The 16,442-nt window shown below is 41.6% G+C and overlaps 1 protein-coding gene across 1 annotated transcript in view; it reads right to left on the bottom strand.

Annotated features, from left to right (window-relative positions):
- Positions 1-16,442, bottom strand: part of ANXA3 (annexin A3) — a 53,835-nt gene that overhangs the window by 14,481 nt on the left and 22,912 nt on the right. The window contains exons 4-7 of the mRNA XM_024754080.1: positions 13,629-13,723; positions 10,899-11,012; positions 6,928-7,018; positions 1,883-1,962 (exon numbers count right to left, since the gene is read on the bottom strand). Of these exons, the coding sequence (XP_024609848.1) occupies positions 1,883-1,962; positions 6,928-7,018; positions 10,899-11,012; positions 13,629-13,723 (380 nt within the window). The remainder of the gene's footprint in view (positions 1-1,882; positions 1,963-6,927; positions 7,019-10,898; positions 11,013-13,628; positions 13,724-16,442) is intronic.

The following is a 16,442-nucleotide window of genomic DNA, read 5'->3' as shown; positions in this document are numbered from 1 at the left end:
CACTATACAGTACACCTGTAACATACAATATTGTAGAGCAACTATACTTCAATATAAATAAATAAATAATAAATAAAAATTTTGAAAATGCGTTTGTCCCTATTTGCAAATATTAGGTCTTTGTATGCCTGCCTGAATTTTTTTAAAACTACTTTTTTTTTTCTTTTTTAATTTATTTATTTAATTTATTTATTTTTGGCTGTGTTGGTTGTTCATTGCTGCGTGCGGGCTTTCTCTAGGTGCGGCTAGCAGGGGCTACTCTTCCTTGCGGTGCGCGGGCTTCTCATTGTGGTGGCTTCTCTTGTTGCGGAGCACGGGCTCTAGGCACGCGGGCTTCAGTAGCTGTGGCACGCGGGCTTCAGTAGTTGTGGCTCATGGGCTCTAGAGCACAGGCGCAGTCGTTGCGGCACATGGGCTTAGTTGTTCCGCGGCACGCGGGATCCTCCCAAAACAGGGTTCGAACCCATGTCCCCTGCACCAGCAGGCAGATTCTTAACCCCTGCGCCACCAGGGAAGCCCCGGGCTGCCTGATTTTTGCATGACTTCTTTTCTCGGTTTCTTTCAGTGCTGCTACTACTCTGCTCTAACTAGTCATCCCTAGTTTGCCGCCTTCTTGTTCTCCTTTCATCATTCACTCTGCTCCAATAATAAAAACGCTGATGATCACTGGTATTAATTACAACAAGCCAGCACCACCACGTACTGACGCAGTGATAACTTTCTCTGTGCTAAGTATTTCACACTCTTTCTCCCTTAATCTTCTCAACACGCTCTGAGTCTGGTACTGTTACTACTTTAATTGAACAGATGTGAAATGAAGGCTTTGAGGCTTGACTTAAGGTAACTCGTCTCAGCATATCAAGCTAGCAGGCAGCAGAGGAGCAGCAGACTCCAGGTCTTATTCGGAAACCCTGCCCAGGAGCCTTGCTCTCCACTGCCTTCTGTGGGCCTGTGTCCTCACGTGCACACAAGCAGATCTGCACTTGTGAATACAGACCTGTGGGATCGTATGTTTGCAGCGATACCTCATCAGTTTGGGTTTGTAGGTTCAAACGTCATAAGGTTGTCACCATTGGAAACCACTGAAACCATAATTAGGATAAACTATTCCTTAGTGGCATAATGCCTTACTTTGGCAAGTGCTGCTTCAACCCTCAGGCTGGGATGGTTGTTGGGATTTTCTCACACATTAAGGGCTGTGTAAATCAGCTGCAAGACGCTGTTGAGATAGGGCTTAAATCATTTTCTCTCTTACACACACCTATGACTCTATCTCATCCTTGACCTCACCACCTTTTTTATAAAACCAAGACCCTCCTAAAAAGAGACGGCAAGGTGTGGTCTCATTTGGTCACATGGTGATGAATGGTTTAGCAGCTCTTCCAAAGGGGGCAAGGATGAAGTTCCAGCAAGCCACATTTTTTTAATCCTGAGACTGATATACCCATCTCTGAAGATTATTCATCTGTATCGTGCTTCCTACTTAATTTAAGTGCTACCAAAAGAAATATATATTCTTTCAAGTCCAGAACAAAATCAACATGTTCTTAAAAATGGAGACAAAATGGAAATGAACAATTATTTTCCTTCCAGATGAATGTGCAGAACATTTTCTAATGTATTATGAAACCTGATCAAAATACATTTAATTCATATACTGACCAAAACAAGATTTTTTGGTTACATCCCTATGTTGTACCTTTATGAGGGTGGTTAAATATTATACTGCATGGGGGCAAAATGCAAATGTAAGATGAACAAATCATTTCATAAGGAAAACTGCAATCTCATCGTCTCACTTTGGTTATTTTCAAACACCCTAAAAACTATTATTGACCATGCAGCTTATTGGGGACTTAAAAAATAAAAAATAAAACCTTACATCTGCCAAAGTCAACAGAGCTTTCCGGAAGTCACCAGATGTTTCAGAACTAATTTCATCTCCAAGACTCTTCTTATACACTGAAACCAGATAAGAATGAAATTAAGCCTTGATGAACTAAAAAATATTATTATAAAACACAGAAAAGCTTAAAATGTCAACACTGGCAAGGAATGAGTACCTGATAAATTAAATCTTGTTGCTTCTTTTTTTAAAAAATCTTTTAGTGCTCTTCTGATATGGATACATTCTTCTTGTAACTATTACCGCAGTGTGTGGTGTGACAGATGCAAAAGAACAGAAACAGCTGCCATTCTGGATCAAATCATGGTTCATTTTATCTGACAAAGGCACTAAGGAAGGTATAGTGAGAAAGCTAGGATGGGCAAGCTGTTAGTTTGCCTTCCAATTTCTATTACGTCCGCCTTCCATAGGAATTGAACCCTGGCCTTAAGCAAGATATAATGCACACAGCGTAAAGACCACATTCTGAGCTCTCCTCTTGGCAATGAAATGTAGGCAGACCTACGCGACATTGCTGGGAAATCTCCTTAATGATGGCTCATGCCAATCTTAGTCCCTTACTCCATCCTACTGCCTGGTGTGTAGATGGATCCTTGGCGCTTGGGCAGCCATCTTGGTCTATGCAGGACTATATCTGAGCGATGGCATAAATATAAGCAGGAAGGGGCCTGGGTTCCTGAAAGTTTTGAGGCGCTGTCATGCCAGTCCTAGAATTGTCTATCTCCAGACTGCTTCTACATATGAGATAAATAAATGTTTATCTTATGTAAACCACCGTTATTTTTTCTGTTTTATTGACTCTAACCCTAACCTTAATGCATACAGTTAGAACGTATTATTTCATAGCTCTCAAAAGTAAGAAAGCTTCCCGAAAACATACTGTTTCCCCATAACAAATGCCAACTGTGTGTTCGCATATTTTTAGTACCGAATAGTTGTAGCTCCTTTTGCATAGCCTGTGATGTGCAGCGTCCACTGAATTTTAAACCTCTGTTCTGCTCCACCCATGGAGCAGTGATTCTCTTCGAGCCACTGTATACCTGGATGCAGCTGACACCAGGTGGCTATTTGAACTCCACCTGCATCATCCTCAAGACCGCTATAAAATTAGTCATATGAATGCTTGTCCTTTCAAATCAGTAAAAGATGACTATAGAAAGTGATGTGAGATTATCTAATAGCAAGAACTGTGCTGAGAGAGAAATTCTTCCGGCGTGATTTTAATAAGTCGCTTTTTATGAAATCTATAATTTTCCAGAGCAATTCAAGTAAACAAAATCCACTATAAAGACAGATTATTTATCTAAGTAATAACATTTAGTAGGCATCACTTTCCCTAATAGTCACATTATTGTTACATCTCTCCTTCCTTCACTCTATGAAAAAAAGTTTTTAATTTAAAAATATCAAGCCAAGGGCTTCCCTGGTGGCGCAGTGGTTGAGAGTCCGCCTGCCGATGCAGGGGACATGGGTTTGTGCCCCGGTCCGGGAAGATCCCACATGCCGCGGAGCAGCTGGGCCCGTGAGCCATGGCCGCTGAGCCTGCGCGTCCGGAGCCTGTGTCCCCAAAAAAAAAAAAAAAAAAAAAAAAAAAAAAATCAAGCCAAAAAAATGAAGCTCTCAATTGTTAGAATTTGGGGAAGTATTTCATAATTTTAGAATTATCTACATGAGTCTCACACAGCCTCCCACGCCTCTGCTCTACCCCAGGTATTTTGCAGGAAACCAGACTAAAAATATGAAAATTATTTTGATGCAAGTTGAAAACTACCTTTTGCATTTTGAGACACAATAGGGTACAGAAAAACAGATACAATGTTTTAATAGTACAGAAGCTGAACTTAGAGTTCTTGATCCTGATTCAATGTTCTCTCATGCACCATTAACTTCAGAATACTGGAAAGAGTTCAGAATTTAGCTCTCTATTCATTTAGGTGCTATTGTATCATTGTAGTGTGTGAGCCACTCAGTATGCCTGGTCCTTTTATGAGAGCCAAGTTGATAGGTCCTCTGATGGATTTCTAATGCATGGGTCACCACTACACATTACATGATGCCATCACTCTTGCTACAGTTGACTGCACCAGGGCTGGCATCTGACTATAACTTTTGCCCAAAAGAAGGCTCTCTACTAGACAGTGCCTTTCTGAGCCCATTGAATCTTCTCTTAGGGAGTGAGATGTACAGAATTTTTTAAAAAGAGTAACAAAGAAGTGGAAAGGCCCCCAGAAATAAGGCACAAAACACAAGTCAAGAATAACAGCCAGAAACCATGGGCAAATAGAAACCTTGAGTAGACAAACGTCATGTGGTAAGGGAAGAGAAGTTTCTTGGTGGTGTCAAGAACAGTAGAGGCAGGAAGGCAGGGCAAAGAGTTACTAGGATGAAAATGTGCACAGGGAGCAATGGATGTCTGATGCTGAGGGAGTGACTAGACAGCTGGGTCCCTAGCTGTGTCCTGAATCTCTGTACAGCTTGGCTATACCTGATTGAGACTATTTCTTTCTTTTACTTCTTGTGTATCATGAATCCCTACTTACCAAGGGAACCTAGATGCAGTTCAATTCCTTGTAGCCTTAGAGAACTTAACTCACACAGATACCAGAGCATCTGGTAACTTTGAACAATGACCACTTGTCGTATTTGCAAAACAGCAGTCCTAAATGCTAAGACATTCACTTGGCTCTTAAGATCCCAGGTCTCAATCTTAAGGATATTCATTCAACGAATATTTGAATTTATCCCCCACTGTTCTGGGCACTGGAGATACAGCAGTGAGCAAAACAGACAAAAATCGCCCCCTTCCTAGAGCTTACATCCTAGGGTTGTTTGTACATAAATGCTGAACTCCAGGGAGAATCTTGGGGCCAGTCAACTCATGGAGTGGTAACTCTTCTAAGAAACACAAGGAAGTAACATAGCATCTGGGGGTAGAGCCCCTGGATCTGATGATTTTTTTTACATGTACATCTTGTTGAACTGAGGGAACCAAATATGTTAAACACCTACAATGTACCCATTTGTGCCCATTATTAAGCAATTATCTCATCTACCCCCAATTTGCCCTTCTATACCTTGCTTTGTAGAGCTGGGGTTGGGACTCTGCAAATAACATTTCTCTTTTATCCCCCATCCTCCACCTCCCTGTCAGTTTCCACCAATGGGGGGAGCAGAGGGAGATGAGATGAAAGGCAGGAAGAGGAAGGAAGGACACACTATTACTGGCTTGTGATTCACATCAGTGTCAACCCAGTGACAGGCTCTCACCCTGACAGCAGCAGTTGGCTCCAGGCTCCTAGATCAAGTCACCTGTTTACATGCCCCTGGAGGTACTAGCTCCAGCTAGATGGAGGCCCTTCCCCTTCACAGAGATCTGAACTCCAATTCCTAGGGCCTCTCCTCTGAGCCGCTGAAGTCCCAACACCAGAAACATGCCCTCCTCTGAGCTTCTTGTGTCTGAAAATCCCAATCTCTTCCTTTGTCGTCCCAGCCTTGAGGATTATACCTCTGAGCTGTGTTTCCGTTTTGCTTTTTCAGTCCTCCAAAAAGGTACTTAAGCAATTCTCTACATTAAATTCGCTCTGTTAAAATACCTAGTGCATTTCTGTTTTTCTGACTAGACCTCATTGGCATACCAACAATAAAACACTTACCTATCATTGAGGTATTTAACTTCTAATGGAAATTTCTCAAAGTAACCTCTTTAACACCCACTGGGGGCCGGTATATCCATTTTTTGTACCTTTCCTACCGCAGAAGTTTCCTAATACACAGCTGGCCACCCTGATACAAAAACATAGAAACCATGGCTCCCTTAAGATACTTGGAGGTGGTGACAGGGAGCGGTTGTTTAATAAGAATTGGGCTGGTCTTTGTCCCTTACTCCTGGGAGGTAACTTCTAAATACTTACAATTTCCCCAATAATAAGAATTTCATTGTTATTCGTGGAGGGTCCCCTGAACCACACCTGAGTTTATGCTAACAAGATGACTCCGGATGGAGCTTGGTCACACCAGAAAGACCAACCAATGCGACTAAAGGGTTAAGGCTTTAAGCTACATGATATCAGCCTGACATCTAGCGGGAGGAGGGGACTAAAGATGGAGTTCAGTCACATGGCCAGTGATGGAGTCAATCATGCCTGTGTAATAAAACCCCACTAAAAATCCTGGACACCACGGATCAAGTGAGCTTCCCTGGTTGGCAGTCAGACATGGCTGGGCTGTGAGGGGGATGCACCCTGAAGACATGGCAGGACCCTCCCAGACTTTTCCCTATGCATCTCGTCACTCCACCAGTCTTGATTTACATTCTTTATAGAAAACCAAAATTGTAAGTATAGAGCTTGCTTGAGTTCTGGGAGCCACTCTAGTGAGTTATTGAACCTGAGGGGGTAGTAAGAATCTGTCGCCATTTGGTCAGAAGCGCATATGGCCTGGGAACACCTGAGCTTGTGGCTGGTGTCTGAAGTCAGAGTAGTTTTGTGGGGACTGTGCCCTTAACCTGTGAAGTCGCCCTAACCGTGAGTTGTTAGTGTCAGAATTGCATTGCAGGGGCTTTCTACTTTTTACACAGCTAACAGACTATTAGGGCTTTAGCTAATTATACTGAAGCTACATGCTCAGCACATCCTCTAAATGGTTCATCTAATTTCCCACACCAAAAATCATGAGCGGTTTTTAACACATAATATGAATATACAATGATTTGAGTGTCTTACATTGATGAAAATGGTTGATTCAATTAAGCAGTGATTGCTGAGAGAGAAATCCACTATAGCTGTAATGTTACAAATGCAAAGCATTAATGCCATTGTTATGTAGCAGTTCCCAGCTCAGATCATATTAAAATTTTCTTCAAAAATCCACAGTCCTTAGCCCATTTTAGAATGTGTCTTCCTTTTTACAGTCTTGCTTCCCTCAAAACCACTTGTGAAGAAAGATTGGTGGGTTTCTGGGAAAAGCAGCATTGGCTCCTATAGGTGTGAACAGGGGTAAAGGTGGGCAGAAAATAAGATCACCTGTATAGTAGGCTTGGCCAATCTCCTTCATCTGCCTGCTTGTCCTGGTGGTTAAGATTTCAATCAGTGCATCTTCATTTGTTCCCGTGCCCTAAGAAGAAAAAGGAAATCTATTTTTAGAACACTTTAAAAAAAACCTAGTTTCATGCATTGCGGTCTTAACATCTTGTTTTCTACAGGCGAAAAGAACAGTTTTTAGTCAATCAACGTAAGGTCCTCTATTGCTCTAAAGTGGTTTTCTAATTTTCCATCTATTTTAGTACTAAAATAACATGAATCATCTGAAGTTAACCAATATTAAGCTTCTAAAGAAAATGTCCTACTCTAGTGTTAAACTCCTTTGAATAATTCCAGGAAGAAATAGTATAAAGGGAAAGCCTATGTCATTCCGTACCAAAAGTGAGCATTTGCATATGTCATTGTATTTAGAAAGGGCTCTGCAATTCTTTTGAATGAGACCATACTTGTACCAATGCACCTGGTTGGTCAGCATGGATCGTCCTCTTCATTCAGGGAAATTTTTAAAGCCTCAGTAATGTATGTCATGAGCCTAGTTGGTTTGGGGACTAGTGTTTCCTGAGTCTTGGTTTATACTGAGGTCACTGAATCACACTGAGACTTCAACAGAAGCCATTTACATTAGGACTTGACCAAATAAGGCCAAAGTAGCATAAGAAAAGAGGCTGAATTCTGTCCCTCTGTGACAGATTCCTAGTTCCCTTCAATAGCTCTCCTTTTCAAATTATTTTACGGGCACAGCCGCTCCACGGCATGTGGGATCTTCCCAGACCGGGGCACGAACCTGTGTCCCCTGAATCGGCAGGCGGACTCTCAACCACTGCGCCACCAGGGAAGCCTGTTAAGTTACTTATTTTTAAATAAACTTTTTTTGGGTTTTTTGGTTGTTCTTCTTTTTTAAAATTTTATTGGCGTATAGCTGATTTACAACGTTGTGTTAGTTTCAGGTGTACAGCAAAGTGATTCAGTTATACATAAACATATATTCATTCTTTATCAGATTCTTTTCTCATATAGGTTATCACAGATTATTGAGTAGAGTTCCCTGTGTTATAGAGCGGGTCCTTGCTGGTTATCTATCTTTATATTGTAATGTGTGTATGTTAATCCCAAGCTCCTGATTTATTTTATTTTATTATTATTATTTTTGTCCCTGATTTATTTTAGAGCAGTTTTAGGTTTAGGGCAAAACTGCGAAGATCCAGTATCTCTTTTATCTTCCTTGATTAGTCATAGAACCCCCATTTTTTAACTTAGCACAAAGCTAAGCAAATAAAGACCGTATTTTTCAGCTTCCCTTAGAGCTAGGTTTATCCATATAACTAAATTCTGATCGATGGAATATATGTGAAGCATCACGTACAATTTCAGAGAGTCCTTAAAGAGAAAGGATGAACACGTCTTTGTCTCTTACTCTTTCCAGTTGACTGCAATAAAGATATAATGGCTGGATGCTGAGCTGCCATCTAGCCAAGAAGCGGAATCTACAGGCTGAAGATGGCAGAACCTCAAGACTGAAGGTCTGATAATGATGGTTCCATGATACCCAGCTCTGGGTTGCTTCCTTTGGAATTCTTTTACATAGAAGGGAAACATTTCTAATCCTTGCTGGCGAATCTAACTCTTACCATTTCACCTGCTAAACTGTCCCCCATGTGGCAGCACTGCTGAGATTTCACGTCTAGAGAATATACTGCCAAGAATGTAGTTAGTTGGCAGCCTCCAACTGCCACACCTTTGGTTCTGTCACACAGCTCACACTAAGGTCATGCTCTCTCCAGGCTGCTCTCAGCCATGACTGCGCATGGAAGGGGAACTGGAGCTGGGCCATTCCTGCCCCATGTAGGACCCTCCAAAGGGCACACTTTGCTCAGGGGCTCCCCATCAGCTTGCCGTGGCTTTCTTACAGCAGCACTACTGACTGAGCCTCTTCCTATCTGAGCCTCCTTCTGTCCCTCTCTCCTTTCACAGGTGTCAGACCTGTATTGCAGTCAGAAGTTTCACCCCACCTACGCTGCTCTGTCTCTTCTTTATCCTTCACAAGGATTTCCCCCAATAAATCTCTTGTACATTTAATTCCATCTTGCCGTCTGCTTCTTGGGTGCCCACACCTCTTCCACAGAAAAGAAAATAACTCTGATGGGAAGGCAGAGCCTTGCTTCAGACCTGGACTCCTTCCTTTCCCTCCTTCCTGTCAACAATTACGTTCAGCACCTATCTCATTGCAGGCTTTCCTCTAGGAAGAGAGGAGGTTCCTCGAGCGATGAGGTTCCCTGATATGATGGAGGTTTGCCTTTTAATTGGATTGAAAAAAAAAAACGTAAATCAACAAAACACCAAATACGTAAAATATCAATATGTAACATACCAAAAAATTAACAAGATAATTTTAGATAGTAATAGATAGCAATTTAAAAAATTAAACTGAGTGAAATAATAGAAAGTATCTGGAAGAAAATTCATTCCTGAGGGAAAGAACGTCACATATAAAGACCTCAAGATAGGAATAAGCTGAGAATGTCCAAGGAGCAGCGAGAAGGCCAGTACAGCTACAGCACTGAATCGGGGTGGCCGGCAGTGGAGGAGAGGGTGTGATGATTAGCTTTATGTGTCAATCTGGCCAGGCTACAGTCCTCAGTTATTCAATCAAACAGTAATCCAGTGTTTCTCTGAAAGTATTTTGTAGCTAAAGTCCATTATCAATTGACTTTAAGTAAGGGTGAGTACCTTAGATATTCTACGTGAGCCTAATTCAGTCAAAAAGCCTTAACGAAGAGCAGAGCTGAGGCTTCTCTGAAAAAGCAGAAATTCTACCTGTGGGCAGGAGCTCCAGCTTGTGCTAAGAGTTCCAGCCTGCCCTTCCTAACAGCCTGCCCTACAGATTTCAGATTTGCCTAGCAAGCTGGATAATCGTGTAACCAATTCCTTGCAATCAGTCTCTTACTCTATACCTCCTGCCTACTGGTTCTGCTTCTCTGGGGAAGCCTGACTGATACAGATAGAATTTTAAAAAGCCGTAGAGATAGACAGGAGCCAGACTCTGTTGGGTGATGAAGGTCATGATAAGGAGTTTGGATGTTCAGTAGTCAAAACGACTGGAGCTTTATACAGGTGAACAGTATCATCTGATTCTAAAAGTAACTTTATACAAATAATTTTGGCTATTCTGTGGTGAATGGATTTGAGGAGGACAAAAATAGAGGCAAAGGGACCAGTTCCGGGGATATTGACATGGTCCAGTCAAGAGATGATAGTGGTTGAAGGAGAATGAAAGCAATGGATCTGGAAGGAGGGACATGCACACATTTTTGATGGATTATGGAGTGGAGGTAATGGGCTTGTTGATAGATTTGGGAGCTCTGAAGTGTGAGAGAAGGCAAGGGATCAAGGATAGTTCTAGGCTTTTGACCTAAACAATGGGGTCAATGATGGTGCCATTGACTCAATAACAACAAAATAAAGAATTTGACACCTCAGGTCAAAAAAAACAAACAAGGACTTCCCTGGTGGCGCAGTGGTTGGGAATCCGCCTGCTAGTGCAGGGGGCACGGGTTCGAGCCCTGGTCCGGGAGGATCCCACATGCCGCGGAGCAGCTGAGCCCGTGCACCACAACTGCTGAGCCTGCGCTCTAGAGCCCGCGAGCCACAAGTAGAGAAAGCCTGCACACAGCAACAAAGACCCAACACAGCCAAATATAAATAAAATAAATAAATTAAAAAAAAAAAAAAAACAAACAAACAAAATTAGGCTCTGACCATATCCTTTCAGGCCAGGAACATGTGGGCTTAAGGTTCCACAACCGCTTCCCATTTCAGGGCTGTTCTACTAATTGGAGAGCACAGAATCTCCAAATCCATCACCTTTACACCCATATCTCAGGTGTGCACCAGAAGAAAGTCACTCTTTCTGATAATCAAGTGCTGGGCAGAAACAGCTTGTGTAGGTCTCATACCTTCATGGATTTCTTCAGCTGTTTCGCATCAAACACTGCCGGTGGGGTCACGAGGGCCACCATGAGACACTTGAAGTGGCCAGAGAGATCACCCTTCAAGTCATCTTTCAGTTCCTACAATTAAAAACCCGAAGAGAAAAGTATGAAATACTTCTCCTTTCTCTTCCTCCAAAGTCACCTAGTGAAAGACGAACACGAGTGTATGAATTCAGACAAAAACATGCCCATCCACGGGAGACAAACAGAAATGGTGAAAATATTTCTATGGATATTAGTCTGCATTTTATGATCACTTCCAAAATGTTCTGTTTTATAGATGGTTTTCTGAAGGGAAGCCAGTGAAGAAGGTTCTCTGAGGGCCACAGATAGGAACTGTGTATTAAAATGCATTTCCCAGGCCCTTGATGCTCTCAATGCTTGGGTTGGGGTGAGGGAAGAGGAAGGGGAGGAGGAACCCTGTAATTCACACCCAGCTTCACTGGGAGGTGCTCTAATCTAGCCTTGCTTCTCGGTAACTGCCAAAGAGTTTTGAAGGGAAAAGGGGAGGGAAGACAGTGCTTGGTCATTTGCCTCTGGTAAGAGCATGGAACTAGGAGGCATCAAAAGCAGTTTTCTGGCAACAACAACAGGGGAAACCCAAAATGTGGTAATAGGGGGACCTTACTTATTGATGCTGTCTTTCAGCAGTGTTTTCATACATTACATAAGTACGGGCCATCTCCCCTGCTTGAAGGCAGGTAACATGGTTTCCATTTTTAACATCCAAAGGAGTGTTATTGAATAATTATATTTCCTGCTCTTAATTATTTTCAGCCCTGAAACAGAGGCTGGAAGCCTCCCAGACTGCTATGACAATGTGGGTACAGACCAACATCTTCCATGACACCTGGGGGCCCAGCGGGGGCATGCTCCTGCCAAAACAAATGGGATGGAGCGGAGCCACTGTAGTCATCATGGGGTGTTTCCTCTCCAAATGCTAAATTCCACCCCCATCTGTCCTCAACCCAAGACTTTCCAACTGAATCTTACTTCACATGCTCTCATTCTGTCCCACTGTGAGACATGGTTGTCACCCTTCAGCTCCATCCTTCCTCTATATTTTGGAAATCCTGTAAGGTCAATGGATCACTCACAATCCCTGTACATGAGTAGGCTGCCTTGCCCAGAAGCTTGGCAATTCAGTTAAGTTGACAAAAGTTTACGGGGCGCCTGCTCTGTTAGGCAGTTAATTGGTGAGTCAGACACAATCCTTACCCCTAGGACATTACTCCCTAATGAGAAAAATAGCAACAGTCAAAGTTAAATTTACACATAATATGTTAAGTATCTAATAAAGGGAACACAGAGAAGGGTGTCTTAATGGAGCCCAGGGGCTCGGAGAACACTGACAGGTGATGCCTCAGCTGCCTTGGGTGGTCACTACACACTCTCAGTTCTGGACCCGAGAGCCTGACTGGTTTGTGTTTCCACCCTTTCCCCTACACAGTTCATCAGCCACAGAAGCTAAAATAATCTTCAAAAAATATAAATTAGGTGATAGTATTTCCTTTCTTACAAACCTCCAATTGTTCCCTATTGTTCTTAGAATAAAATCTAGACTCTGCACCAAGACCCCAAGGTCCGGCATGTTCTAAGCCTCTCTTCAACCTCACCTCTTCCTTCTGTCACCCTTTACTGTCTATACTCCTGCCATATTAGAACTCTTCCTGTTTCTTAAGCACTCCCAGCTTGTTTTGGCCTCAGGGCTTTTGCATTTGCTGGACATTCTGTCTGAAATGCTCTTCCCCAGATCAAGCAGAGCAGAAGCCTGAGTATTGTTTAGTCTTCATTGAGAGTAAGGTAACAACCTGTCACTGACGTTTCTTCACCCCATGATCTAAAGGAGCCATTCACCAGTCATTCTCTAGCATATCATCCATTTTAATACTTTCATAGCACCTACCAATATCTGAATTTGTTTTATTTATATATTTATTATTTTTCTAATAGAATGTTAGGTCCATTAAAGAGAGGAGGCTCTGCTTTTTATTCCAGTGAATCTCCAATGTCTAGAATATCTCCTGACATAGAGTAGTACCCCACTCCTGACACACAGCAGTTTATTATTGAACAAATAAACTGCTTGGAAAAGACACACAAAATGTTCTTGAATAGTTCTTGCATAGTTTCTGGTATTGAAGAAATATTCATCTGCCAAACAAATTAAAAAAAAAAGTCTATAGTTACATAAACATATTAAAGTCGGAAGAGAAATTAAAGATCACCTAAGACAGGATTTATCAGGTAATTGATCAGATAATTCTTTATTGTGGGCGACTGTCTTGTGCACTGTAGGATGTTTAGCAGCATCCCTGACCTCTGCCCACGAGACACCAGAAACATCCACCCCTCTCCCACCAGTCGTGACAATCAAAATGTCTGGAGACATTGTCAAATATCCCCTGGGAAGCAAAATCCTTCCCGGTTTATAGCCGCTGATCCAAGGCAACTCTCCTTATTCAACAGGTGAAGATAACTGAGGCCCAGAAAGATCAAATAACATGTCCAAGACCACTCAGACAGTTAAGGGAAAAGACCAGGACTCCTATTCCAGGCTGTTGACCAGATACATAGGGGACTTTCTGTTACACTTGGCCTGAAACAAAAGATCCGTGGGCATAATCACATGGGAGCAGCCTTGATCCATTAGTGATTAGCCCTTTACTGCCTGTTATGTTAATGAAATCTTACCCTTCCATATGCTGCTTGATATTCCTTAGCAATCAGCTGCCGCTGTGCATTCGACCTCTCAGTCAGAATGCTAATGAGCGTTTTCTCATCGGTTCCTAAATGAAACGAAAATCATTGTATTCACCATCCACTCAAATATGCTTAATATCTGTTGTGAACAAAAGAAAAATGATTAAGGGTCTGAAACAAATGCAGAGAGGAAGGCATTTTAATTTTTAATTTCCAGGTCTTACCAGGTTGGCATCTTTATTTCTTTGATTGCTTGGCTTTCGGAAAAGAAAATTAACTTTATTTGGATAGTTTAGGGGGAAGAAGACCACCATTGCCCAAATATTCCTGTCCGTATAACAGACAGAGAAGCGGCACAAAGAACATAGTGCCTTGGAAGTAGGTTTTTTCATCCTTCTGAGGTTCAGTTACTGTCTTATCACCTTTTATCTTTCTATCTCCATATTTGATATAAAAAGTCATTTTTGTTCCTCTAGAAAAAAAAGGAACTGACATTTATCAAGAACCTACCACATACTAGGCACCTTTTATTCATTGTCATAGTTAATATTCACAGGGCCCTGGGCAGTAGGTATGATTAAGCTGCTCTAAAGATAAAGACACTAACATTTAGAAAACGTACCTCACTTGCCAAAGTCAGGCAGCTTTTAAGTGGCACAGCAAGAATCTGAACCCAAATCTCTTAATCCAAAACATCTATTTCTATCAGCGGTCCATACCTCTTTCAGGCATTTCAGACCCATATACTTAACCACCTGTTGTGAGTACAAGTAAAGGGCTAATGCTGGCCTGCCTGAAAACAACCTCCAGGTCACTATTTTTTTGGTAATTATAGTATTAAGATAATGTGAGTTGTGTCTGCTCCTTTGTGGTAGAGGACTGCCCCTGGGTTGGGGGCTGTGAGTTGGCTTCTGTCTTGGGCCTGCATGACTAGAATGGTATAAAAGATCCATTGGAATTCAAGGCTCAACTTCCCTGTGTTGAGGTGACCCACACACACCTTACACCCACGGCAGTGGTACACACTCTACATGAATGACGGGGCAAAAGAAACGGTGTACTTGATTAGCTGCTGGGACTCCTAGTGACAGATGTTGCCCCACGGGGTCTTTGGTCTTGTATTCTTCTGCATAGTTAAGTAAATAGAGTTAGATTAACCCTCATTGTGCCCTGTGAGTCTGATTATCAACTTGGACCTATAAAGGTATCTGAGTTGGTGCACGACTAGACACCTCCAACTACAAGTATCTCAAACTCAGCTGCTCCAGGTTGGATTCATTCTGTTTCTTCTCTAACTTGTCTTTCATCCTATGTTCCCTCACCAATGACACCACTATAGATGCAGTCATCCAACCAAAGATCCTGGGAGTTATACTCCTTTCTTTTCCTTACTTTTTACATTGTAACAATCACCTGCATCTCTTGGATTTGTCCTCTTCTCTGCCACTGAGCACTCATCATATTTTACCTAGAAACTTCAATAGCCTCCTAACTTGACCCCCTTATAATTTATACTGTATATTACTGCCTAAGTAAATTTTTTTTCTAAGTGAATTTTTTTAATGCATCAGATCACGTCAGTTCCTTTTTTGAAATTCTAATGATTCTCCGTAACCTTCGGGATGAAGTTTAAGCCCCTTAGCTTATGCACCAGTTAATTAGGACCTAGCTCCCACCTCATATTCTAATTTCCTACCCCCTTCTCTGCATCTCTATACCCTTTGCCACTAGACTCCAGACATAACTAACTACCCACAGTTACATGTAGGTTGTACGCCAGGCAATTTCTCCTCTCTTATTTCTGCACGTGCTACATGCTCAAGACCAGAAATTAAACCAAGATGTCTCATGGTTCAGAGGCTGGATCTGACACGTCCCTAAGGCAAATGCCACCATGACGCCTGGTTTTGGTGTTGGGAGTAGTGCTTACAAACAAAAGCCTCCTTCTCAAAGCGGGCCTGCCAATCAACATGTGTAAATTAGTGAAGAAACATAATGTTAAGGAAGAAAGACAAGCGATAGAATTTAAAGACCATTAATTCATTCAAATTGACATTAACTTCATGGAAAAGTCTATTCAACCCTGTGTTTAAATAGGCAATCAAAGAGATAGAGAAAGAAATAACTTTCATTTAAAAATAGCAATAAAAAAAAACCTAAACAGGCAGAAATACAATAATATTACAGTGATAGTAATAGTATAATTACTATTATGAACCTTAATAGTATAATTCATGGAACTTTACAAACTGACCCTCAAATTCATAGGACAGGGCAAAGCCAAGAAAATCTCTTGCCTTACTAGACACTAAATGTCATTATAAAATAATAATAATTATGTAATAGTCATAATAGTAATTATGACAATGTTATATTGAGACAGTGAGAGGCAAACAGACCAATGGAATGTAACAGAGAGCAGAAAAATAGCAAAACTTATAGGAGAGCAGTGGCATTACAAATCAGTGTGGCAAGGATGAACTCTTCAATGGGTTGCACTGGGACAATTACATAGCCATTTGAGATAAAATAAAATTAGATTTAAATGTCATTCACAAACATTAATTCCAGGCAGATTAAAGAGCTCAGTGGGAAAAATAAGATTGTAAAATTTTGGGGAGAAAATACAGGAGGATATCTTTATGAGCTCATCATAGAAAAGACACAATAAGTACAAATCATTACAAAAAATATTGGTAAACTTAATTTCACTAAAATTTAAAACTTCTATGCGATAAAAGTTACTGTAGCCAATATTGAAAGAAAATTACAGGTCTTCCCTGGTGGCGCAGTGGTTGAGAGTCC

The sequence above is a fragment of the Neophocaena asiaeorientalis genome, unplaced genomic scaffold (assembly GCF_003031525.2).
Source record: "Neophocaena asiaeorientalis asiaeorientalis breed wild unplaced genomic scaffold, Neophocaena_asiaeorientalis_V1.1 scaffold148, whole genome shotgun sequence".
In the NCBI taxonomy this organism is placed as follows: Eukaryota; Metazoa; Chordata; class Mammalia; order Artiodactyla; family Phocoenidae; genus Neophocaena; species Neophocaena asiaeorientalis.
This window is presented reverse-complemented; position numbering and strand designations above follow the sequence as displayed.